This window comes from Centropristis striata, chromosome 14 (genome assembly GCF_030273125.1).
Source record: "Centropristis striata isolate RG_2023a ecotype Rhode Island chromosome 14, C.striata_1.0, whole genome shotgun sequence".
NCBI lineage: Eukaryota > Metazoa > Chordata > Actinopteri > Perciformes > Serranidae > Centropristis > Centropristis striata.
Genome location: NC_081530.1, coordinates 26,027,548 through 26,053,199, shown reverse-complemented (window position 1 = coordinate 26,053,199; position 25,652 = coordinate 26,027,548). Strand labels below are relative to the sequence as shown.

At 39.8% G+C, this 25,652-nt stretch overlaps 1 protein-coding gene across 2 annotated transcripts in view; it reads left to right on the top strand.

Moving 5' to 3' along the window:
- The first annotated feature begins 1,187 nt into the window (after positions 1-1,187).
- dtnbp1b (dystrobrevin binding protein 1b) overlaps positions 1,188-25,652 on the top strand; it is a 40,050-nt gene continuing 15,585 nt past the window's right edge. For both annotated transcript variants that reach the window (XM_059349109.1, XM_059349108.1), the window contains exon 1: positions 1,188-1,588. In XM_059349109.1, the coding sequence (XP_059205092.1) occupies positions 1,543-1,588 (46 nt within the window). In that variant the 5' untranslated portion in view covers positions 1,188-1,542. The remainder of the gene's footprint in view (positions 1,589-25,652) is intronic.

Genomic DNA, 25,652 nt, shown 5'->3' with positions numbered 1-25,652 from the left:
ATAAACTGTTGCGTATTTCTCTCAGGTTCTCAATGTGAACCGAGGGCTCCAATTATCTGTTTGAATAATTTCTCTTCTTGCACTGCATGATGTCATGTTCCAGGAGTCCATCCTAAAAGTCCACTTGGTGCACTTTTCACCCCTCCCGGCTCATTCTGTGGTGCAGTTATAATTATCCGCAGCTAATTAAGGAGCTTATGATATTTCCGATGAGTTCCCGCAGTGCGACTTGTGCAGCTGTATCCAAATGCTATTGATTGTGGCTGCTGGTGTTTGTATTGTTTTTTTCTCTTCTGAAACAGCCCCTCAGGCATTGAGGGCTATGATGTGTCATAAAGATGAAGGCTCGGGTTGACATATGTGGATTTGTTGTGTGTGTGTGTGTGTGTGTGTGTGCTTAAGCTTGAGGGTTTAATTTCTCTTCATAGTGACTCACTGCCCTTTTTTGACTCTTAAGTCCTATGTATTTTAACTTGATATTTCCCCACTGTGCTGATTATAACATTGACAGAATGTATGGAGCAATAATGTGTCTTTAGGGGCTCCCATCAATCAAACTTAACATGCATGTGAAAAAAGGGGGCATCTCTAAGGAGGAAAGAGAGGGGAGGAGTTAGTGAAGGACATAGGAGAAGGAGACAAAGCTAGGTGGTACTTTGATGCTCTTCACAGCATCATGCTAATGAGGAGGATTATTATGTCCCCCCCTCAGGCAGTGGAGGCAGACAGAGTGGGTGTGTTTCACTTTTGACCGCATGATTTCTGTATAAGGCTGTTTTTTGTGTGTGAGCATGATAAAAGCAGGAAAAAAGGAACCTGATCTTCGAAAGTGATTCTATTTGTTGCTTTGACATCTTTACTCTGTTTCCACTTTATTAGGTACTCATCCCTATTTATGAAAATAGCCTGCTCCTCCAGCCACTGAGTCACATAAACAAAGAAGCTGATTAAAGTATGCAAACCTGATAAGAGGCATGGGTGTGTGTTCAAAGGTCAGAGCCGAGTGTGTTCATGGGTTATAGTAACATGCGCAGCCACATGCACCAACTCCTTATTTCCCTTCCTCCCTCACACACACCCTCTCTCCCACCCCCTCTCTTCATCCTCTCCTCCGGTCCCCCTCCTCCCTCGCTCAGCAGCAGCCAGTGGTATGCTCCACTCGTCTTCACTCCTCTCTCTCTCTCTCTCTCTCCACTGTCAGCCTCAGCAGTCTCCACACCAGAGCTAGACACTGGTGCAGCGTCCATCCATACATACGTGCACGTGTGTGTGTTTCGTGGATGCCAGGTCCTTGAGAACGCTCGCCGTTTTGGGGTGTGTGTAAGCGTGTGGGCTGATCTGCATGAGAATGTGTGTGTGAGTCTTTTCTGGAGCATCTTTTGTATGGGGGAGCATGTGTGTAGAGTGAGAGACAGCGTGACGATGCGTGGTGGGCAGGTGTTGTTGTGATCGGTGGAGTTTTCGGTGTACTATCGTCGTGCTGTCTGCCTCCCCCTCCCTCCCATTTGGTTATCTCGTGAGGGCAAAAAGCATCCTGCTGGGATGTCCACCTCGCCGGGTGCAACAGACGGGAGCCAAAGGAACTCTTGTGAGTGACTTTTTTTTTCTTCTTTTCTAATTGGGAGTGGTGATCTGCTTGGGTTTAGTGTGTCAGATATCTGCATGGCAAAGGGGTTGTTTAAAACCAGTGTTGTGCATTCAAATAGAGGGGTCTTTATTGTGAAAGGAGACCTGGCCAAGACAGAAGGAGAACATGTAGTTCAAAAAATGTAGCTTCAAATGCATTTTACTATTCTTAATATAGTCATTACAAGTGAAATAAAGAATGCACTCCATATTGGCAGTAGGAATGAAAGTGTGTGTGACAGCAGAAAGATAATGAGTAGGAGTGAAGATGCCAAGAGTTGGATTGTGTAACACAGTATGTATAAGGGAAGATAATATCTACAGTAGTGAAAGGAAAAGGGAGGGGGTTAATGCATGCTTGTGTGTTCTACATGTTTACATGTTGGAAAGAAAGCTCGAGGAGGTGTGTAATGTGGGAGTGTGTGGGAGCATGCGTAAAGTGTGTTTACATATTCCCTGGAGCGCCTCCAGCTGTCGATCTATTGTAAAGGAGCTGTGTATCGATTGACAACCAGGCCAGCTGTATCTTTTCTGTTATTCAGTACTGTCAAACTGATTAACATTTCATTTCTATCCTGAAAAGACAGCACAATCTGGGTTCGGTTTAACCCCAAACATAATATGGTCTTGGTTGTGTTTCTGTTTATCTAAATTATTAACTGAGTAAGAGTGAGATACTGTACTGGCAGGTATTGTAATTGTGTGCATCTACTTTATGTTTGCTGTGTGTTTGTAGCAGTAACTTTGCAGGATTAAGATAAAGGAATATGGCTATAATGTTTTTTAGAGTGGAATTTATCAGTTATTCAGTGGGCGAAAGTGTGTGGGATCCTGCAGTTTTAATGTTTGACTTCATTCTGGCCTCAAGCAACACACACACACACACACACACACACACACACACACACACACACACACACGGATTGCTGTACTGTAAGTGGGTGATTGATAAAATGATGTGACTCATTTTGACTCATCTGAGAGCTCAGTGGGAACATACACACAGAAAATCTCTCTCACACACATTCATATACATCCACATCCACACACACACACGCGCACACACACACACACACACAGACACACACACACACACACACACACACAAATACACATTGACTGCCTTGACTGAGGCACAGATCACATCTGGGGAAATGGGTCTCCTTTTATTGCTTTCATTATTATTGCATCATCCCCCCCTCTCTTCTCACTTTCATTCCCCTTCTCCCCCCTGTTATTTCCAGGATGTTATTTACTGCCCAACCTTGCATATAACGCGCCTGGAAACCTTTTGTGTGTCTGGGGTGATGAGTTAATGATCACACACTGACGCACCCACCCACAGTAGATACCTATTGTGCATAGCTATGACTGTGGGATTTTTGAAAATAATTACATCATTGTGTGTTCAATTGTTTGGCTGAGTAATATGCTCGCTTATTGTTGTGTAACTCCTGCTTCACTCTCACATGTTAAGCTCTAGTTCTTACTACTTCGCTTTGCTCTTGACCAGTTTGTTCCCTGTCAAGACACATCCATCACATTACCTTCTTATAGAGCGGTGCCTTCAAATGGAAATATCAAGTGGCCCCAGGCTACGATTACTGATTTACTCACCGTAATGTTACATAACCAAATGCAGCGTCTGAGCAAACAAGTCAATTGTCCCAGATAAACAGCAGTTTTTAGAAGAAAAATTGAGATTAGAGGAGTTGAAGACTGAACAGCGGAAGAAAGGAATGATAAGCAGAAGAGCACTGTTTGTCATATTTTCGTTTCATAAGTTGTGATTAGTACTTTGGTGTCAATATCAAAGAAACATGTCCAAACAATCCCAGATTAGCAAGAATAATTTATGATATGAACTCATTAAAACATCAAATAAATGGCTTGCGGTGCTCATTTTGTTGATTAAAAACTGCAACAAATAAGTCATTGTAATTACATAATGCTACACTGATTGATATAAAAATAGTGCTTAGTTATGGGCTATTTATGGACTTGTGTTTAAAGCCCTTTATTTGTAAGGCGGTAGTATTTTTAGATAAGACAATCAGTCGTGTGTTTTAATCTGTGCTCCAGCAGCTTGCCTCAGTGTGGTATTATCACAGCCTAGTGCTGCTGCAGAGCCCTTTTAGTTTGTGTCCTCTGTAAAGGAGCAACAGCAGGCACCTGCCACTGAGATGGATGTGCTGTGTCATCACTTCTGCCAAATGATGGCTTGCTTCACCTCTCCTCTCCTCTCCTCTCCTTGTCTACTCCCCCCTTTGCCTCCTCCTCTCTGTCCCCACCTTTCTCTCCTTTTGCTGTACACATCTGCTCTCTTCTCTGCCGGTGTCTCATCTGTTCCTTAATCTCCTCTCCTCTGTATCCCACAGCACTCCTCCTCCTCTCTCCTCCCTCCTCCCCCTCTTTCTCTCTTCCCCTTCTCTTCTCTCGTCCTCCTCTTTCTCTCCCCCCCTCTCTTCTCTCTGCTCTCCTCCTGTCTGGTTTATCTGGGTTCACATGAAACTTTAATTGCATGTAAATCAAAGCGCTGCAGATGTGATTAGTCTTTTGTGCTGCTTTAATGAGTGGGTTCTGGACTATTGAAATATGGTACAGTAGCTGACTCCTGCACTGTCTCTGATGGCTAAAGCCACGGGCACACTCAACTTTTAATGCTGTCAGAAGAAAGACCCTTTTTTCGCGAAGAAGGAAAGTTTTCAGGAATAAATTAAATATATATATATTGCTGAGAGGAAAATCTTGGAAAATCTCAATTTGCTTATTCTCTAATTTGTCTTGTGTCCAACTCATTGCATAATAATCTGTATGAATATTCAGCTGTATTCATAACCCAGTATTTAATGGGTTTTAAATGTGCTGATTACAACACTATCATCAAAGTATATACGCAGCATGTCCTCAAACTCAAACAGCAGAATATGTTGTTTGCCAGTGACTCCGACAATTATGTTCCATTTAACATTTTAAACAGTTACACTTTTAAACATGTGGTTAATGTTTTGAAACTGAACTACTTGCTTAAGTTTAGGTACTAAAAGTACTTAGTTAAGTTTAGCAAAAGATCAGGGCTTGGGCTAAAATAAGGATGTGACGTAGCTATGGACATGGTGTAATATGTGATGTGGTTACATTAAAATCGTTGATTTTTGAAAAACATTGACTTTTGATGTCAGATGAGACACAGACAGCATTCTCCTGTGTTGCAACTACGGTTCTAAAAAGTCTAAAATGTCTAAATGTCTAAATGTCTAAAATGTAAATCAAATCAGTTGGTTTTCTAATCTTTTTTGACATATATTCAGTCAACATTGCAAAGACAACACATTTAATGTTCAAACTTAAGATGTGTAATTATACTCTCCCAATTCCCAGCTTCTTCATTTGTGGAATTTGTCGCTCTTGATACAACTTCCTCTTTTGCTCCCCTTATAATTACTATGGCCACTAGAGATCGCCGCCTATCAACAAATGTATACGAGTCCTAATAAGCTGCTTGCACAGGTAAAAAAAATTTGGGTGAAGATGGTCTGATATACATGTATATTGGCAGGCTAATGAGAGAATTGTTTTTGGCTGACATTTGAAAATGGTAATTAGTATTCAGTGTTTTCATTCTAATACAAAATTGGCAAGTAATGGAGCAAAAGAAAAGGTAGCAGTTTCTAAGATGTGACATTTAGCAGGTGGCAGCACAGAGGGTGCTCAATTTTTTTTTATGCTCAACTAAATATTTGCCTGTGTTGAAAAGTTTAAACACTTCCTGTAAGGGACACAGTTGCTGCCAAGTGCCAGTGTTTGAATCGTGTGTTGGCTTTTTATCCAGTGTCTCCTGTGATTGATAGACTGTATGTGTGTATGCATACTTGTGTGCTTTTATCAGTGCATGCATACATTTCTTCATGCAGTGCAGTTAGCTTGCTAATTAGCATATTCAAACATCACTCACAGAGCATGTAAACACAACTGCTGTGTACACAGCCAGACGTTTGCTAATTTGTCTGTTCATTTTCAAGGAGGTCACGCTCCCTTTGAAGCCACTGAAGGAGGTTAAAACTGAGATTTATGGCATTAATTGTCTTTAAAGATGGATTTTGTTTAAAAGATGAAAGAATCTGTGCTGTCAAAGAATAAAGTCAAGGACAGAGCACAGCTTGATGTCTATAAGACATAATAATCACATTTTAACTCCAATGTTTCTTTCTTTTTTGTTACGAGTGACATGAAATTGTAATTCAATCCATGGACTTAAGTGTCAATATTTCAGTTTCATGTAAAAATCTTTGTATAGCATGCTCCCACTGTTGCATAAGTGATGCATGTGTGCAGAAGCATAAATGTCAAGTCTTATTTCATGCACATGGACACAAAATGCACACTCATTTGCACACACAAGTAAACAAGCCATAACCACAATGCTTTGCCACGCAGTCACATGGATTACATTTGTGATGATGTTAACATTAGTCCATCTAGCCACCCATACATTTTCTTTTACCCATCTATCGTTCAGGGTTGCAGGGTTAAGAACTATACAGATTTAGAATAGATGACACATTACCTCTCCCTTGAATTCTCTGACCTTGCTTTTTCCCCAGATCCCTCTCTCTCTAACTTGTTCCCACCTTGTTCCCTTCCACTGTGTGTTGCAAGCAGTGTCCACCTGGCTTAACAGGTGTTGCTGGCAAAGCCCTGAGCGTGTTGTCTCCTCTCTTAACACTCATATTGTTTACTCAACTGTACCACTGCCAGGGTTTCCCAGCAATCTTAATCCTTGTTCAGTTAGATTAGGAGGAACAGTCTCGTAGCAAAGATGCTTTTGGGATTCAGCATGTTACAAAGAGTGCCACATGAGGGAAAAAGAGTGATAAAAGACTGAAAGAGGAGGAGGAGGAGAGAGAGAGAGAAAGAGGGAGAGGGGGGGGGTGGCTGGGTAGAAAGAAGAGAGAGAAGTAAAAGAGGGCACATGATTAGATGCACAATGAACGGGGAAAGAGGACGACGGAGCGAGGAGAAGACAGCAGAGGACGAGAGCAGTGCAGCAGAGGAGGGGTAGAATAGGGAAGGCAAAGATAGCAGGTTGAGGATGAAGGAGAGTGGGTGAAGAGACTGAGAATAATAGAAAGAGAATATTGGTTAAGAGGAGGAATTAAAAAGACTGAGCCAAACCAAAAAGCACATTACAGATAATGAAAAAGGAATAATAGGAAGACGTAGGAGAGTAAGACAGGCCTTCACACTATCTTGGAGTCTGCTAATTGGTGGTGGCTGTGGTGGTATAGAGGTGGCTCAGAGATCACACACTGCAGGAATGGAGAATCTCCAGCCTCTGTTATCTGAAGGACAGGATGTTTCATTCTTTTTTTTTAAATAAATGACAGCGCAAACTGAATAAACTAGGACCTTGTCATATACAATGAGTGCTGTAATTATTTCAGCTGTAGTTGTTAGAGGTTTTGGCTCCATGTGCTCAGTGAGGCTTAAGAGCACATTTAGTGGGATTTCTAGTACCACAATTTACAAACCACATTTTTGTTGGCAAGTTTACTAGATAATATGTATCATCAATCGCACATGTAGGCAAGGGTGCAGTTACATAAGAGTCTGAAGACAGATAGAGCTCTCAAAAAAATAATTTTATTTTTCACATGAAATCGTACAAGGTTCAACACCAGCTCTTTTAACTTGCACATTATTAATCATGAAGCCAAATTTGGCCTCCACATCAGCATACAGAAACATAGTCTGACATCCAAAGATCCAGCCAAGACCAACAGCTTCCTGCTGAAAACCAATGTGAGCACGAGGCCAACCAGCTCACCATTCAGAGCCTACACACTACGAATGCCCAGCAGAGAAGAGCCATTAATATCAGCCGGTGTTTAAGTTCTCCACACTGGCCTCAGTGTCTCCTCTGATATAGAGATAGCGCAGATTACGGAGAGGTGACAGGAGTGTTCTATGCCTTCTTGAACTTGTAAAAAAACAAAATGCAGATGTGATCTTAACCTATAAAAGGGAATGTAGCAACTAGCAGAACTGGCACTAAAACCCTGAAAATGTAGTTTTTGAAAAGTGTTAACACCACTGATGATAATGCAGATTTATTTTGCCTGTACCTCAGGATATCATGCATTTAGCCATCAAGTATTGCACTTTTTCAGGGTTTCTGTTTAAATATGAGTCAGCAGGAAACATTATGAAGTCAATCAGAGATGGTGTTTTCAGCCAACTTAGCTTAAGTAGCTAAAGTTAAGCTAACTAGCTACAGCTATAGTTGATCAAATCTGCCACGAGTTGTTATTCCAGCTAGTTAAATGGATACTTGTCTGAAATCAAAGATCCATTGTCTCAGAAGTTATTATGAATAATGAGTGGTGAATCTTCCAACCGTTGTCATTATCATTGTTTACGTGGTGTGCTAGAACGGAAAACTTGACAGTAACAGTAACTAAAACAGTAACAAACTTTTTCACAATGATCCTAATCAGAATAAGGTCATAGTCAGGGTTTGTATGACTTGGAACTTTAGGATTTCTGCTTAGTCATTAAAAATATTGATGCATCTGAACACAGAAATATGTTGATCTTGTTTCAAGTGCACATGTCAAAGAACACTTTCAACCAGCCATACATCAATTTTTATTATTAAAATAACGATAAAAAACCTTTTTTATCAGTATCGCGGCTACAAATAAGCTCCCTCTCTGTTCATCATGCTGAGAAATTATGCACTGAGCTGTGCAGCAGGACAAAGGAATAAATACTTGGACAGATCCACAAGGCGCATAATGATTGTAATTAAAGGGACAATGGTGACTGGTATATAATTTTACACACATCGTTATGGCAGTTGTTTTGTTTTAAGGGTGTGCCCCAGTTACTTCAGTGATAAAGTAAGAGTGAGGGGGATGAATCTGAATATAAGTCTGTCAGATGATTTCAAACACCCCCTCAAATGTGCCTGGGGATGATGTAAAACTGGATGGCCGAGATGACAGACTGTCTTAAATTATACTACACACAAAGGCATGAAAAAAATACACTCACAAACACATGCACACAGAAGCCACCATTCCTCTCACACAGACGTCCATCCATCGAAACGCAAAATCTATTTTCTAGTGGAAAAAGAAGCCGATACAATCAGTGTCTTTGTCTCAAATCCTGGTCACAGATGGTTTAGAAAATGCATTTTCCATCCCTGTGTGATGTACCTCAGCAGGTGGGTTATCGCTTCTTTTTCTCTCCTCTCCTCCCACTCCTCTGGGAACTGGAGGAAAAAAGTAATAGTGTGGTCAGAAAGCCAGAGAGTTGCTCTAATTAGATCCATGGTTGAACAGACAGTATTTACAGACTCAGACAGAGAGGGAGTCTGTTGCAGAGTTTAAACTGTCGGATCCTGTGAGTTGAATGTTCTTGCATGTGTACACTTCTTTGCATTTGTGTTTCTGCCACCTTCATAGTTATGCAAGTCTTTGTGTCTATGTCTATATCTCTGCTATGTGTACCTTAGAGTGAGGTTTTCCGCTGAGGCCATCAGTACTTCTGTGCATGCTCAGGCTCCTATAGCCTTCTTTCCAAGGCTTTCTTCTGCCTGCACTCTCCCTCTGTCCTCCAACCCCCTGCCTGCTGCCTTATGTAAGGGTAAATAACTCAGGTCAGCCAGAGACAGATAAACTCCTCAAGGACCTCATTTGGACTGGGGTCATAGAACACATATTTTCCCTTCCCTCTCTTCCTATTTCTGTCTCTGTGACCCTCTACCTCACCTCTGTGAAAGTGTCTTAATGATATGTATGTATGGGGATATCAGTGAATCAGTGAATGTATTGTATATTCACAGATTTATATTTGGTGTGTGTGTGTGTGTGTGTGTGTGTGTGTGTGTGTGTGTGTGTGTGTGTGTGTGTGTGTGTCATTGCAAAACTACAAAACAAAAGGAGACAGTGAGACAGGTTGCTGTGGGGGAGGGAAGGCTCTCCTGCTGTGAGCCAGGTGACTGTGTGTGGCCCAACTAGAAGTCAGATACAACAAAAACAACAGATGGATTTACAATACCGCCTCATCACTGGGCCACTAATCAAGTGTTTCATCCCGAGGTGTGATGCTTTTACTAAACCTTATCGCCTCAAGGAGAGAAACCACATACACTACCTCACATTGACTGCTAAATATTTTCTTTATGAATATTGTATAAAGATTGCACCTACAGTATGTGAACGATGCTAGGATAAATAATAAAAAGCTATAAGACAGCCTTTGCCCATGCTGTATGAATATTATCTGTATGAAAACTCACCTTTGAGTCTTTCAACTCACCACAAAGGTTGTTTTTTTCTACCCTCTACTATGATACATAGGAGCATTTTCTTATTTACTGCCCCTACCAGTAGCATGAAATCAACACGTTCTTATACCTAAACATACATAATATTTAACCAATTATACACATGGTTAATGCTGTAATGGTCACAGTTTGGTTAGGTTTACGTAACAAAATTACATGGTTAGGCGTGATAAAAGATAACTTGGCGTAAAATAACTCAAGGTTGTTATGTAGGTGACTTAAAATGTGATGTAAAATAATAAAATGAAACGTAGAAAGTGACATAGCTATGCATGGAAGTTAAATTACACACATACCTTTAAATGGTTAACTAACATTAGTCGTGTTTCCATTAATACATTTCTCTATGCATTTTGAAGATTTGCATCAGAAAAGCTTGTTTCAAGCAACAACATTTGATAAAACATTTGAAAAAGCCCATTAAAGTTTTTACACTCACAAATTTTGCTTCAATATTCTTATAGTTTTGTATATTCCATATCCTTACTTCTGCCTTTGCTTTCATGTGCACATACAATGCCTCCATTTTTTGCTGGTGACTGGGCTGTTTTACCGGTATTTACAGTAATTTTCTATAAGAAAGTGGCCAGGTTGCCATACTTCTGTCTTGACTCCTGACTCCAAGGTTTTAACTGTGCAATATGCTGTGAAATAATAAAAAATCCATAAAAAATAGCTTTTGATATAAAGGTGACAATATATGTGACATGGAGCCACAAGGGCATACGTTTACATATTCAGACGGCAGTATTGTGCCACATTTTCATGATGCAGTAGTTATGCTCTAATGCCCCAGGACATTCAGTACTAAGCATGCCCGATGGCATTAAATTAGACAGAGAAATACTGATTTATTATAGGGAAGATGAAGTAATATGAAAGCACGGATGGAGTATGGAGTAACACATGCCCATTGGGGGTTCTCACTGTGTGTGTCAGCTTGTGTGTACATGCATGTGTGCCCCTGTGTGATGTTGCCTCATCTCTGTGCAAATGCTCTTTGTAACATCTCTCTCCCCCGGCCAAGATCAGGGCTCTTCACGATTCATGCTGGGGCTAACAAGAGGGCACACTTTGACTCCAGATAGACGAGGGGGTGAAAGAGAGAGAGAGAGCAGCAACAAAAGAGGGACACGGGGAATATGTGAGAAATATGCAGTGACAGAGAAGAGAAGTGGAGCTTGGCAAAACAAAGAGATGTAGCTGATAGCTTTTGATATCTCTGTCAGGGCCTAACAAAAACACAGTTGAAATATTCAGTGGAAGACTTCAGCACAGATGAGAAGAACAAGCTCTCTGCCCGATAGTTCACCCAGAGAGCTGAGAGTGTTTAGGGGGAAGAATCATCATGACAGTGCAACTTCTTTTTACTTTCACATTATTACCATGACACCTTAAAATCAATAACTGGAAAAGTACAGCATCACTATTTTCAGAATAACAGTCCTTCAGGCTGAGCAAGAGGAAATTTGTGTAGGAACATAGCCTTTTTATTTTTGCTTTGGACTCCTTGCTTGCCCTGTTTGCATCGACATCGAGATGTCATTTAAATGGAAATTGCTGTAAAGTGCACAGAAGGGTACAGTACAGCACTTAACCATGACAACCTCAGTTTGGAGAGCAACAAAACTCAACTACTTGATATCTTTATCTGAGAAATCCTCCACAACATGTTGCCTGGTTTATTATAGGGATTTTCCCCATCTTTTTCCAAAACCAACAGTGACCCACTTCTTGTTGCCAATAGCACGTTGATCATATCACATTTTTGTATTTTAAAAAGAAATGTATAACCTGTAATTCATGCACATGTGAGGCTAAGAAAGACTGAGTAAAAAAGGAGGATTTAATATTCCACAGCCCTGAACTAATCCTATCTAACTGAATCACTATTGTTCACGCAACATAAACAAACAGTATTTTTATGTTGAGTCTTAATCCAGCTGCTGAGCTGTCAAATAAAGCATACCCATTGGACTAATGTCAGAAATCCATATGTCAGTAGTAAATATAATGTCATTTATGTTGGTATGGTACTAAGTATGAATGTGTTTGAATGCGACATTACACAGGGCAGGTAGGGATACTTCCCCAAAGTAGCACAGCTTAGATAAGTATACCCGGCTTCTAAATGTTCCATTAGCAAGAGAAATATTTGGTCATCCATCACAGAAAAAGGCTGGTCATCAAGTACCATAAATTCTGTGATTTTGTTAGATTTGCTGCTTTAACCTTTGGGCTCTCTCTGTCTTTAGTGTGTTTTTTATTTTTCTCTGTGTTTATTGATCTCAAACCAACTTTAAAGGTGCATACAGTAGTATAGTGTTCAATAATAGCAGTACAATGTGACTAACCAGATTCATCCAGATTTTAAGTATATTTTTTATTGCTACATGGCACACAAGGTACCAGTAGGTGCAGTAGATTCTCCGAAAACCAACAAGACCCAGCATTCGTGATATGCACGCTCTTAAGGCTGTGCAATTGGGCTATTAATTGAAACGGGTGTGTTAAAAAATATAGCAGTGTGGCATTCAATCAGTGAGGTCATCAATTTTGTGAAAAAACAGGTGTGAATCAGGTGGCCTCTATTTAAGGATGAAGCCAGCACTTGTTGAACATGCATTTCTCTTTGAAAGCCTGAGGAAAATGGGTCGTTGAAGACATTGTTCAGAAGAACAGCGTACTTTGATTAAAAAGTTGATTGGAGAGGGGAAAACTTATAAAGAGGTGCAAACAATTATAGGCTGTTCAGCTAAAATGATCTCCAATGCTTTATAATGGAGAGCAAAACCAGAGACACGTGGCAGAAAACGGAAGACAACCATCAAAATGGATGGAAGAATAAGCAGAATGGCAAAGGCTCAGCCAATGATCAGCTCCAGGATGATCAAAGACACTCTGGAGTTACCTGTTAGTGCTGTGACAGTTAGAAGACGTCTGTGTGAAGCTAATCTATTCACAAGAATCCCCTGCAAAGTCCCTCTGTTAAAAAAAAAGGCATGTGCAGAAGAGGTATCAATTAGCCAAAGAACACATCAACTGGCCTAAAGAGAAATGGAGGAACATTTTGTGGACTGATGAGAGTAAAATTGTTCTTTTTGGGTCCAAGGGCCACAGACAGATTGTGAGACGACCCTCAAACTCTGAATTCAAGCCACAGTGCACAGTGAAGACAGTGAAGCATCATGATATGGGCATGTTTCTCTACTATGGTGTTGGGCCTATTTATCTCATAACAGGGATCATGGATCAGTTTGCATATGTCAAAATACTTGAAGAGGTCATGTTGCCTTATGCTGAAGAGGACATGCCCTTGAAATGGGTGTTTAACAAGACAATGACCCCAAACACACTAGTAAACTAGCAAAATCTTGGTTCCAAACCAACAACATTGATGTTATGGAGTGGACCTTAATCCAATTGAGAACTTGTGGGGTGACATCAAAAATGCTGTTTCTGAAGCAAAACCAAGAAATGTAAATTAATTGTGGAATGTTGTTAGAGAATCTTGGAGTGGAATAACAGCTGAAATGTGCCACAAGTTGGTTGACTCCATGCCACACAGATGTGAAGCAGTTATTAAAAAAAAACTGTGGTCATACAACTAAATATTAGTTTAGTGATTCACAGGATTGCTAAATCCTAGAAACAAAAAAGTTTGTACAAAAAAGTTTTGTGTTTGTAAAGTCAACGGCATACACTGCTTTTTTTTTAAACACACCCCTTTCAACTAATTGCCCAATTGCACAGCTTTAAGAGCGTGCATATCACGAATGCTGGGTCTTGTTGGTTTTCTGAGAATCTACTGCACCTACTGGTACCTTGTTTGCCATGTAGCAATAAAAAATATACTAAAAACCTTGATTAATCTGGTTAGTCACATTGGACTGCTATTATATTGAACACTACTGTATCTCCAACGACTGTATTGGAGTGTGTAAATGCTGCATTTGTTATGTCCATGAAGGCAATTTGGCTTCATATAAATTATATACATTTCCCATTATAGCCTGATAATTTATGGACCTGACATTTATCTTGCATCCCAAGTTTTTGGCTCTTCCTGTTGGAAATTTCTGCCATATGGATAATGTTGTGAACATCCTGTTGTCCTCACCTTAAGGCGATCTGCTGAGTTGATGTATTGGCACTGTGCAGGACACTGGAGAAACATAAAGTCATTTTTATGTTCCTTGAACCAAATATGTGAGAGAGGAGGTGCGTTTCCGGCTTGAGGTTGCCATTTAAGAAAAGAATAGTCCAAACCCATGAAAAGAGCACCTGGTTGGTAACAATTAGCTTCACTGTGGCACTAAAATAATGCTTTGCTTTTGATCTGCAAGCTGGATGGGTGCATACATTTATACACTGACTTCTGGCCTTGACATGTTCCAAAATGGATCTGGGATATATATGTGCTAAAACACTTTTTTTCCCCAGACTTTGGGCATCATTTCTTGAAAAGTATGTGATCACTGAAGCCTCTTCTTTTTTATTGTTCACTGAATATTTCTTCAACAGCTCTATTTAGTATCCGTTGTCTCCCAAATTAGACATTTTCACTCACGAGACTGCAACAGACTGAATGTCTTCAGCTGTTTAGCATATTTTTTTGCTTTTTGCTCTTAAGGTGCATGAACTTGCATCACACCATGTAAAAATAAGCCTAAATTATGCAGCATGATATTGCAATATTTCCTTCAAAAGTAACTGAACAAGTCTATATTAACTCACATTTCTCAAGGTCATGGACAAGTTTGAGAAATAAACAGAGTATGTGTTGTATTAACTTTGCTGCTGCCTCGCACACAGAATACCCTCCCTGCTGTTTACTCGGTCACCGCAGGATGACAGTAGGCCGGCTCTTAGGGATGTGAAGGAATCACATTTATAGATTCACACAATAGTTCCATTATCCCACTTGGCTGCTTCTTAACCTAAGTCTATGCACACACATTCCCACCCCCCATAGCTGGAAGCTTCTCTATTGTTGCTGAGTCGTGCAAGTAGGAAATGAGGCTGCTAAATAAAGGCAAAGGTTAGGGATGGCATGGATCCAAGAAAGAGACAAATTTGTATGTTTTTCCTGTGAGAGCAGAGTAGAAATAAAGAGTAGAACTCTACAATAAGATGTCAAGGCTGCAAATAAAATGTGTTTTTTAAAATTAAAATCACAACATTATAACCAATGCCAGTAATTCAACAGAATGGGAGCAGGATGGTACAAATAAATCATCTCTTGTTAGAGTAACAAAGACACTATCTCTAGGAGACTCTTTTGAGATTGTTGTAAAATTTAACATGAACATCCATCCATTATGCTTAACCAAGCACCCATTCACACTCTCATTCACCCCTACGGACAATTCAGAGTCACCAATTAAACCTCAGCAGCATGTTTTTGGACTGTGGGAGGAAATTGGAGACCCTCTACCCACTACACCACCATGTAGCCCTGAACATGAACATGACAAACAGTTCAGCAGTTCACAGAAATGTGCGTGGTGCCAAAATGTTAGACTAAAATAATTACAGCAACAGTAACCGTGGTATATGGTGCAATGCACATGTAACCTTAGTCAAATGTGGGATCTATATGTAGTTTAACACATTTCTATTCCCTGTGTACCTGCAAAAACCCACAGAAAGCACCATACTGTAACCACAGATTGCAGCATTAAATCCCACCAGTCCTCAAAAGGCCTTTTAACTCATTCCAGGCGATACTGAAAAAATATTTGTCGCCAACCAACCTACCTGATTTGATTAATTTTAAATAATAAAACAACCATGTTGCACATATGCTCTGACACCTGCTTGAGATTTTCACTTGAGGTTTGGCAAGACACCTTGCATGTAAACTAATCCATCATTTATCAGCTTACCTAAATGAAGAGACCTGCATACAGTGCTCGTACACCCATTCTGGCTCTCGCTCCAACATGAGTGCTAATGAAAAATTGATCAAAGGGAACATGTGTGTGTCTGTTATGCATGGTGTGGTTACTGTACCATGTCTAAAAATGTCCTTCGCTGAGATGATGGGAAATTCATGCACAAGGAGACTCGTCTTCTTTTATAGATGAACACAAAGATTAATCTCAAATGAAGTACTTATCAAGTTATATTTGCTGTAGACATTTGTTTGAAGACAGGAAACATTTAACTTTGTCAATGTTATTAAAATATGAACTGGCTCCACTTGAGACTTTGTGCGACTCTTTCCAAGGAGATTTTCTTTTTTACATTTTTATGCTTTTGTTATTCTAGCAATGTGTACATGCTTCACTGCACTTAAGCTCTGTTTTGTGCTGTCTTTCCTGTGCTTGTATAACCCCACAGTGCTCCACCGTCTCTCACTTTATTGATTTAAAATGTGATATGAAATGTGTGTGTTTTAACCTTATAGGGTATACGTATAGACAAGAAGTGGACATAGTCAGTCACATCACCCATTAGTTTGTGAACTACAGATTTTAGGCTTTGGGTGTGCCATTTTGGCACGAGAGGGTGGAGATGGGAAGGAGCAAGATGAGTTTTCAGCTAATGCTAGCCTTAGCGCCTTTTAGTACAACCAAATGCTGAAGAACACATTTTTTCATGAACTGTAAAACACACGATGTTAGTGTCAAAGTTCTAAGACTTGTCAATTACAAGGTAAACACCAAAGCATATCCTGTTATTACTGTCTAGTTTTACTCTAAATGGAAAAAATAATTTAGAAAAAATGACCTTATGAAGAAAACTTGAGACCAGCAATTGAGACCATAAACTCATTAGGCAAATGTTTGCTGAGGTAATTAATCAAGTAAAAGGTGATTGATTTTCTCTTTTTTCCTCATATTTTGTCCACAATCTAACATCTCTTTGTACACAGTGTAGTCACCCCCTGCTGGCCGATGGAAAGAATGCAGGTTTAAGGCATTTCTGCATTGGCTTCACTTTTCAAAACCTGAAACAACGTCCACTTTCTTTATACAGTCTACGGATGTACTAACAAGGCAATGTGCAAGGCCCCAAAACCTGATCTTTAATAATTTGTTGTGTAGAGAGCACTGCAGTGCTCAGTTATTATTTATCACTACAGCTATCACATACTGTATACAGATACGTTCTGGTCTATTTGTGTCAGTGTTGAACTAAGGGAGCTGAATTTCTGCGGTGTTGGAAGTTCAAGTTTGGTCTCACAGCCTCAGATGCATCTCAGCCCACATCTCTGTCTCCTGTATCTCTTCCCCTGCTTAGTAAAATAAAAAATATATAGGGAAGAGTGAACAGGTCATTCTTTAGAGGCGTCTTTACTGAAGACTTGCAGTGGGTTTTTCTGATGTAAGGCTGTATTTGTTGTGGTAGAGAGAAAAGAGGAGAATCCTGAATAATGCATCAAAGCCTGTGTGAGTGTTCTAGAAATCTCACACATTTTTATCCCAGAAAATAAACACAGTGCGTGGCATGTCTCAAATACATATTAGGTGTATTGGATGGGAATATCTGCATGCAAGCAGCTTGTCATTGCAAACAGCACGCTGACTTCCATACCATCCACATGTTTTTCAAGACCGACCGTTTAAACCGCAGTGCCACAGTTATATCCTGTCTAGAAAATCCCTGCTGCTCAGGTAAGATTGCTCAAAAACACCTGAGGGCATGTGTGCACTCTGGTTTCCTTCTCCCTGACTGTTTTTGTGGTGTTTTCAGTCACTGGAGCCTTGTAGAGATTTTACCTCCCTCCTGGTTGCGAGGATCAGATTGGCCAGTTTCCCTAATTTAGAGCTAACACACAGTCATTACTGTGCTAACTATCGTTAAACAAGACATCACCCGTATCAGTGAGAGTAAAGCACCCTTCAAGGCAAGCAATTAACCTGTTAGAAAATGCCTCTCGACCTTTACTTTTTCTTCCCCTCCTCCTCCTTTCACCTCCTCATTCAGCCTCCATTAACAGGTCACAGAGGTTTAGATGATGTAAGCCTTTTTAATTGTCTCCTAGGGAGCAGGGTCATTTTTAAAATATGTTTCTAGTTGTACAGCTTGACATATCATTACTATACATGCATATTGGTAAAGCCTTTGTATAGGTAATAAATTAAATCCGCCATAGTTCAATTCCTCGTTGTCAGGTGCTTAGAACCCATTGGCTGAATGTTGATTTATTTGGCTTCCCAAGGATTCTTTCTCTCGTATATTTATCTCCGAGCACAGGGAAGAGTATGGGAAATTTAATTTTTCATTATTCATTAAGACACATTTAATCCCCGTTTGAAAGGATGGGTTTAGCAGCATTTGAATGGCAAATGAAGCAGGACTGGAACTGCAAAATTTTGATTAGCCCAAGAATTCAATTTCCACATATTAGGTAACATCATTTATCACCCATGCCTCAAACATTAGTTACAGTGGCTTCTCAATATAAAAGTGTGCGGTACATTCAGTATCCTTGTAAGAATCGCCAAGTGCAGCCAGAAGCAGTCAGCTGAAGCGGCATCGGTGAACATGAACAGGGTTCACGTGGGCAGCACATATTGTTGGCAAGCGAGGAAGACGTTCTGAGCAGATTGTGTTAGGTGGGCAGTTTGACAGGCTTGTGAATAGCTGGGAGACCTCTGACAACATGTAGACCTCCCCTTTCTTCCTTGCTCTCCTTGATGGATGGACCCTCTGTTTGACAATGTACTGTCAGGTGCTGTCAGATAAAACAAACTACTCTCTATCTTTCTGTCTCTCTCTGTCACCAGCTACCAACATATCAGTTCAAGGCCACGGAACTGACTTAAGATCAAAAGGCTCGGATCATTGTTGCCATGTCATCAACATGCAACACATACTGTATTTGGTAGCCATTTATTAATATTACTGAAATTATGTATATTCTAATAGTTTGTTGCTGGAGTGTCATTTAATTTCTATAAACAGACATCTGCATATGAATGCTGAATCTGTAGGCAAGCCATGTGGAGAGCAAAAGAGCTTGAGCATATTGACTGATATGCAATCTTAGCACCCATAGGCTATCATCTGACGACAATTAAGCTTTTTTACTAGCCTTTTCATAAAATGTATCTGCATTTATATGCAAAGAAACAATCTGGTCGTAAACATAATCTCTGAACAGAAGAGGACGTCTGACATCTGTTAGCAGTGTCTGAACTGAGCCAGGAAAGGTGCCAGTGCCATAATTTAGCACCTACATTACATGATCGATGCATGTGTCTCGGATATATTTAAATTTAGACGCTTATCTTGGTAATATATCCCACTTCAAACCTATTTTTATATGCATTTCATTACATACAAGGCCTAAATGCGTCATACATTCCCACTGTTTGTATATTAATGTATATTTGGTGAACAAAACATTACATGTAGTAGCTATACTAATTGTATAGAAATATAATATTGCATATATTTTACAATGCTTCTGTGTGGAGTTTGCATGTTCTTCCCGTGTCAGCGTGGGTTCTCACCGGGTACTCCGGCTTCCTCCCACATTCCAAAAACATACACTTAGGTTTAATTGGTGACTCTAAATTGCCCGTAGGTGTGAATGAAAGCATGATTGTCTGTATCTATGTGTCTGCCCTGCGTAGTCTGGATCGGGTCCAGCCCCCCGTGACCAGAGTGCGGATAAGCGGTTAAGGATAATGAATGAATCAATGAGTATTCTACAATTAACCAACTTAAATTACGGCTTCTGTTGGCCTACAGATTAAACTGGATGATGAGAAGGCCTTTTAGTGCTGTTACGCACTTTGACTCACCAGGAGGAGGCGATAAGCAATAAGAAGTAGGGAACTGATTTAGGCAATGATTAGAAGTGCTGGTGAGTACATTTCAGGCACTAAGCAGTGGACCACACCAGGTATAATGGCCCCTGCCTCCTGAGGCTGAATCATCATCAGACCCATAGCCGTTGAGTTCTGAACCTCCCATTCTTTTGACCGTAAAAGTTTTGTTATGCATATGCATCAATATTTCATGACTCAGAAAGACTTTGGCCTAATTTCTGAAGAGTAAAATGTTCATATCCACTTTCTAGACTAAAAGGTTCTACCATCAGTCTCTGGTGCAAATCCAACAAAACTCTCCTCCAGCTCCCTCTGCTTTGAGTTGTTTTGGTTCTACAAAACCACCAACTATTCTCTCTGATGAATCCAAAGTGGCTTTTTGTCAAGCATAATATATTTATTTTTTTCCCCAATGCTGAGTTTCCACCTTGGTGTTAATGTGCATTCATATAACCAGCTAATGCATTGTCTGGATATGTTCCATACCCTTTATCTCATCTGCTTCTGACCTTTCTAACCATCTGGCCCCTGCTGGTGTAGACGTGTTTCTGCATGCTGCAACATACACATTCACTGTACGCTTGAATATACACATTTTAAAAGGCCAGATGCCTTGCAGCAATGGAAATATTTTGAGGTAAATGTCAGCTGGCAGTGGGAAGCAAAAAGCTTTAAAAGGAAATAAGAATACATGTATATATTCACATTGCCTCCATGGAGTACATTTGCTCACAGTCTCCTCCATCGCCTCTGCTTCGGGCCTTTCTACCCACAATATTTAGATTTTGGAACAAATTCACTTCAGAACAAAACAAGCATGCAGACATGGCCACACATCCCAGGGCTAAGTGCAGCTGCTTGCTGTGTGCTTCTGCAGCAACAAGACAGTGATATATCTCAGATCATTTAAAATCATAAGACAGTTTCCCTTCTTCACTGTCGTATCAAATGAGATTAAAAGAGGCAAAATAATGAATGCACCTTGAAATTCAGACTGCAGTCATAACAATGTGTCATATTATGTAACTGTCGATGTGTGTGTTAATGTGTGTGTGTTTGTTATATGTCTTTGTTCGAGCATTTACACTCATGCCTTTGGTCTTTTAAACAACATATTGTTAAAAGACCAAATATCAGGTATGTCACAGTAGGTCAGATTACATTTTCTTTACCAAAAGTTGCTGCAGTAATTTAAGACTCAGGTCATGATTTTTCTTCACTCACCTAAGCTGTGTTTATTTTCTACCCAATAAAGCCCAAACAGCTGATATTGCTGCTGCTTTGATTACTTTAGAGCAGAAATGCTCCGTTAGCTGCCTGGGTTTTATCAAATCTGGCTTTAAGCTCTTTAGATGATGCAGACTGAGGCTGCATTTAAATCCCCTGCAGTGCATTCAGTGTAAAATTGCCAGAATCTCCTCGGCATTCAAGCATCAGCAACATTAGAGCTGAGGAGAGGCCAGGGCAATATACACAACCATGTTTTATCACTGGGGTTATAGATGATGTGATGTTGAGTGTGAGAACTTTACATTTTAGGGAATTATTAGAGTTCTTTTTTACGAGAAGCGACTGATTTATAGTACAAAAGCTCAATTAGAGAACCAAAAAGAGCCACACAAAGTTTTTTAACAACACATAAGGACAATAACAGAGGACATTTCCTTCACCCCTCCTCACACTTCTAATTGGTACATTCCTAATCCCACTGTACAGCCTTCTACTGTGGATGCTTGTGCTGCTAGCTGACACCTCTAATTTGCTGCTAGGCCTTGTCGTGACCCATCCAGTACATCTATTAATGTGTGTGTGTGTGTGTGTGTGTTTGTGTGTGTGTGTTTGTGCACACATTTCACTCTGTCCAAGCAATTTATGTCTCCCTATCCTCCTGTTATTTGGGTGTGACCAATTGACAGACAGTAGAGCAGGTAAATAACAGTGGCAGCTTGTTGTTTCGGAACATTAGTCAACGTGTTCATACGTGGAATCGGTCAAAAGGAATTAATCACATCTCTCCGGGCCGTGTAATGCGCCGTTAGTGTTATATGTGGTCTCTGAAGTTGCATGGTATCATTTAATATACAATCAGTCATAATTGTTAATGAGAAATGTTCTCTCCTCTGGTGGTGCTCAGGCTGTGAATGACTTAGCAGGAGGAACTCCCTCCCACTGAGCTTCGCCTCACATGTTGGTGTGCTGTTGCCTGGTTACATGTGTAGTTAGTAAAACTGCTTTAATATGTGTTTCACTCCCACTCAATGAGGTCTAGATGATGGAAGTGAAAGAGATAGAAACTTGATGCATGCGGTCATGAATCATGCGGACCAAGCAAATACTTAACAAGCTCCTGACTGTTCTCCACACATTATCTTCAAAACACAGCTTCAAGCATGGAGAGTATTTCAAGTGTAACTAAACATCACAACACACTGTTTCATGATTCCAGGCTGATATACAGTCATGGAAATAATGATTAGACCACCCTTGTTTTCTTGAATTTCTTGTTCATTTTAATGCCTGGTACAACTAAAGGCACATTTGTTTGGACAAATATGATAACAACAACAATAACAAACAATAAGAGTTTAATTTATGAGCTGATATCTAGCCATTTTCCATGGTTTTCTTGCTAATGATTTTGGTTATTATAAAGAAAACCATGGGAAATGTCTAGATATCAGCTCTTAAATTAAACTCATGAGCTATTTTTGTTGTTATCATTATATTTGTCCAAACAAATGTGCCTTTAGTTGTACCAGGCATTAAAATGAACAATAACAAAACAAGGGTGGTCTAATCATTTTTTCCATGAGTGTATATGATTCAATAACATTAATAAATAACATTAATATTCCATCAAATAGATCAGCAGCAGTCACAGTCAATCTGAATTCAAAATGCCACTGCCGCATTCTCAGTATTTTATTGTATTCATTTCCTCTCAACAAGGCCCCTCATTAGATACCCATCATTGACTGCTGCATCATTGCAAACACTCATTTGATTACAAACCAGCAAAAACTTGTTTCTGCATGCGTGCCAGCTGTGAGTGCTTAGCATATAAAGAGACAGTTGTGTTAGTACATCACTGCACTGCCACATTAGTAGGCATCTATTCGCTGTGAGTATTTGAAATGTCTGTCCTGAGACTTGTGTTTTACAGTATTGTGGGGAAGGAGACAACTAGAAGTAAAAAATAAAACTGTTTAGATGTATGATAGGTTGTAGCAGTAAGATATTCTAAGGATTTATTTGAGGTTTTGTGGTTATATTTTCATTCTTAGTTTGCATACAACACCCCTTATAAAGTTACAAGTAGAGCTGCAAATAACAATTATTTTCATTGTTGATTAATATAATGATTATTTTCTCAATTAATCAATTCGTTTTTTTGGTCTATAAAATGTCATAAAATTGTGAAAAATGTTCCAAAAGGCAAAGAACCCATTCAAAAATATTTTTGCTTACTGTCACAGAAAATATTCAAATTTAAGAAGCTGGAATTTCGACTTTTTTTTCTTTCTTAAAATCATACTAAAACCAATTTAAATTGCTGGTGATTTATTTAATAATTGACAACTGATCGATAAATCAATCTTTTCAGAACTGGTGACGACTTTACTGTGAACAGATATATAGCTGAGCTATATTTCAAATCCTGAAGTCCCTTGACACAGTTGCACTGGCACATTTTTTATTAAAAGTTTATTGAGTGCAAAATGTATCTTGAACTAACTAAAAACAACTCGAGATCTGAAGGTTAAAATGTTATTCTGTGAACAGTATTGGGAAAATAAATCAACAAAAACCACAAACCACAAAGAAATTGCTCTCTGTTGTTGCAGGGTCAAGGAAAACATGAAGAGAACCACAAACTGTGTGGTAAACTCGGTTCAACACCCACACTTCATGTAGTGTACAGTGTAGTCCGCTCTGCAACACAGCCCTCCACTGTCTCTTATATCCTGCAGTTTAAAGCTCAACTGACACACGATTGCAAAAGCAATACGTACATAATAAGAATAAGTAATCAGTTTACACACACAAAATATTCTGGTTCTTGCCCTAACTTTGAAAAAGACAATTTCCTACTAAGGTGATAAGATGTCATATTTATTTGTCTTTTTTGGTCTAAGGCGCCTTCAGTTACCAGAAATGGCTCATTTATGTCACACATGGTTTCAGTCTGAATGTGAATTTTACGAGAAAGTTCACATAAGTTTCCATGCAAATTAGAATAAAGTAAAGCCTGCAGCCAGGCATTTTGAATATCATTTGTTCAATATTGCAGAAAACCACTGTATATGTTTTGCACTTGAAAATGTCACCATATTCAACAAAATGATTGTAGCTGCAGTTTCAATCTTTTATCCTCAAGGCAAAAGTTTTTAAGACAACAAACTTATACAACAAATTACAACAAATAACACTGACATGCTGGAAGACTGTCGGGGGCCTGGAATAAGATTTAAATGTGCAAGACAGCTAATACATACACTAACTTAATCATTGTGTCTTTCTTGAGATAAATATTCATTCAGATGGCACCACGTTATTATTATTTTTGTGATAAACAGCAGCAGTGCCAAACACAGTCTCCCAGCTTCACAGATGGCAGCTGATGTTTTACAGCTTGCAAAGATTGGACTGGAACCTCATGAAGCTGCCACTGGTGTTCAGCAGACAGAGCGACAACAGACAGGTGTTATCGACAGGAGGGAAGAGATAGACCGTGAAACAAGGGCAGGAGAAACTGCTGGCCGTGTGTGTGTGGGGTGGGAGTTTGAGCTGTGAATGTGCACTCTGTGTGTGTGTGTGTGTGTGTGTGTGTTAGTGAGTCACAGAGCAGCAGGATGATCGGTTTGATGATGAGTGTCGTTGCAAGGCCAGCAGAGTGCGTATGTACTGTACGGGTCATTGTACTCAGGTATACAGATAAATGACTGGATGGAATACTCTGTTAAATCACACTTCAACCACAATAATGACTCACTACTTCTCTGTTATTGTGTGTAATTCCCCCCAGTCACCCGTGCATGCTTAACTATGCTTCATTTACACACAGAAAGTTCACAATCCATCTGGTAAACACAGCTTCTGTATCATGCACATTTTGTCACTTAGCATGCAAGTAATTCTGATGGGTGTGTTTGTGCGACAGAGGGAAAGAAGTCATTGTGTGTTATTTACAGCAAAGGGGCTGCCTTTGGCGGAAACCTGAGCACTTGAGAGATATAGCGAGGCGGACAGAATCTAAAAATACCATGGCTGAGTGAGCAGGGCTTAAGAAGAAGAAGAAGAAGAAGAAGCAGTGGCTGTCTCTCCACTGTCAGGCCTGCCTCTTGGTCTTCAGGCTGCGCGCTGCTGTCTCAGAATGAAATATTAGGCCTTTATAAGCAAACGGAAACAAATCCATCTGAGACCAGACAGCTAATTTAAAGTGACGGGTAGAACAAGGGGGGATTTTTATATCAGATATTGAACGTTTGATCTGTTTGGTGAGTTAGCATGATGTAAAGTGTATGAAACAGCTATAATGAGATCGTGGATGGATTGTTTGAGCGTTAATCAAAATAGGAGGAGAAAAAAAAGATAATTGGAGCTCATGAATAATGACTATGAGAGTTACATCCATGCTTAAAAAAATGCCGCAGTTTTCAAAATAAATGCAGTGTCTCAGTTGATTCAAGGCAAAACAGACCTTGACATCACATAAGTGTTTTTCAAAGTGTTTAAAATGCTGTCACCTCTTCCCATTTGACTTCAAGGTCACGCCTGGTGGCCATGTTTCTCTTCTCTTGGCATCTCTTTCTATAAGTATGACACATGGATGAAAACATTTACCCTCTACACACCACGCACTACTCTTTCTGTCTCTCTCT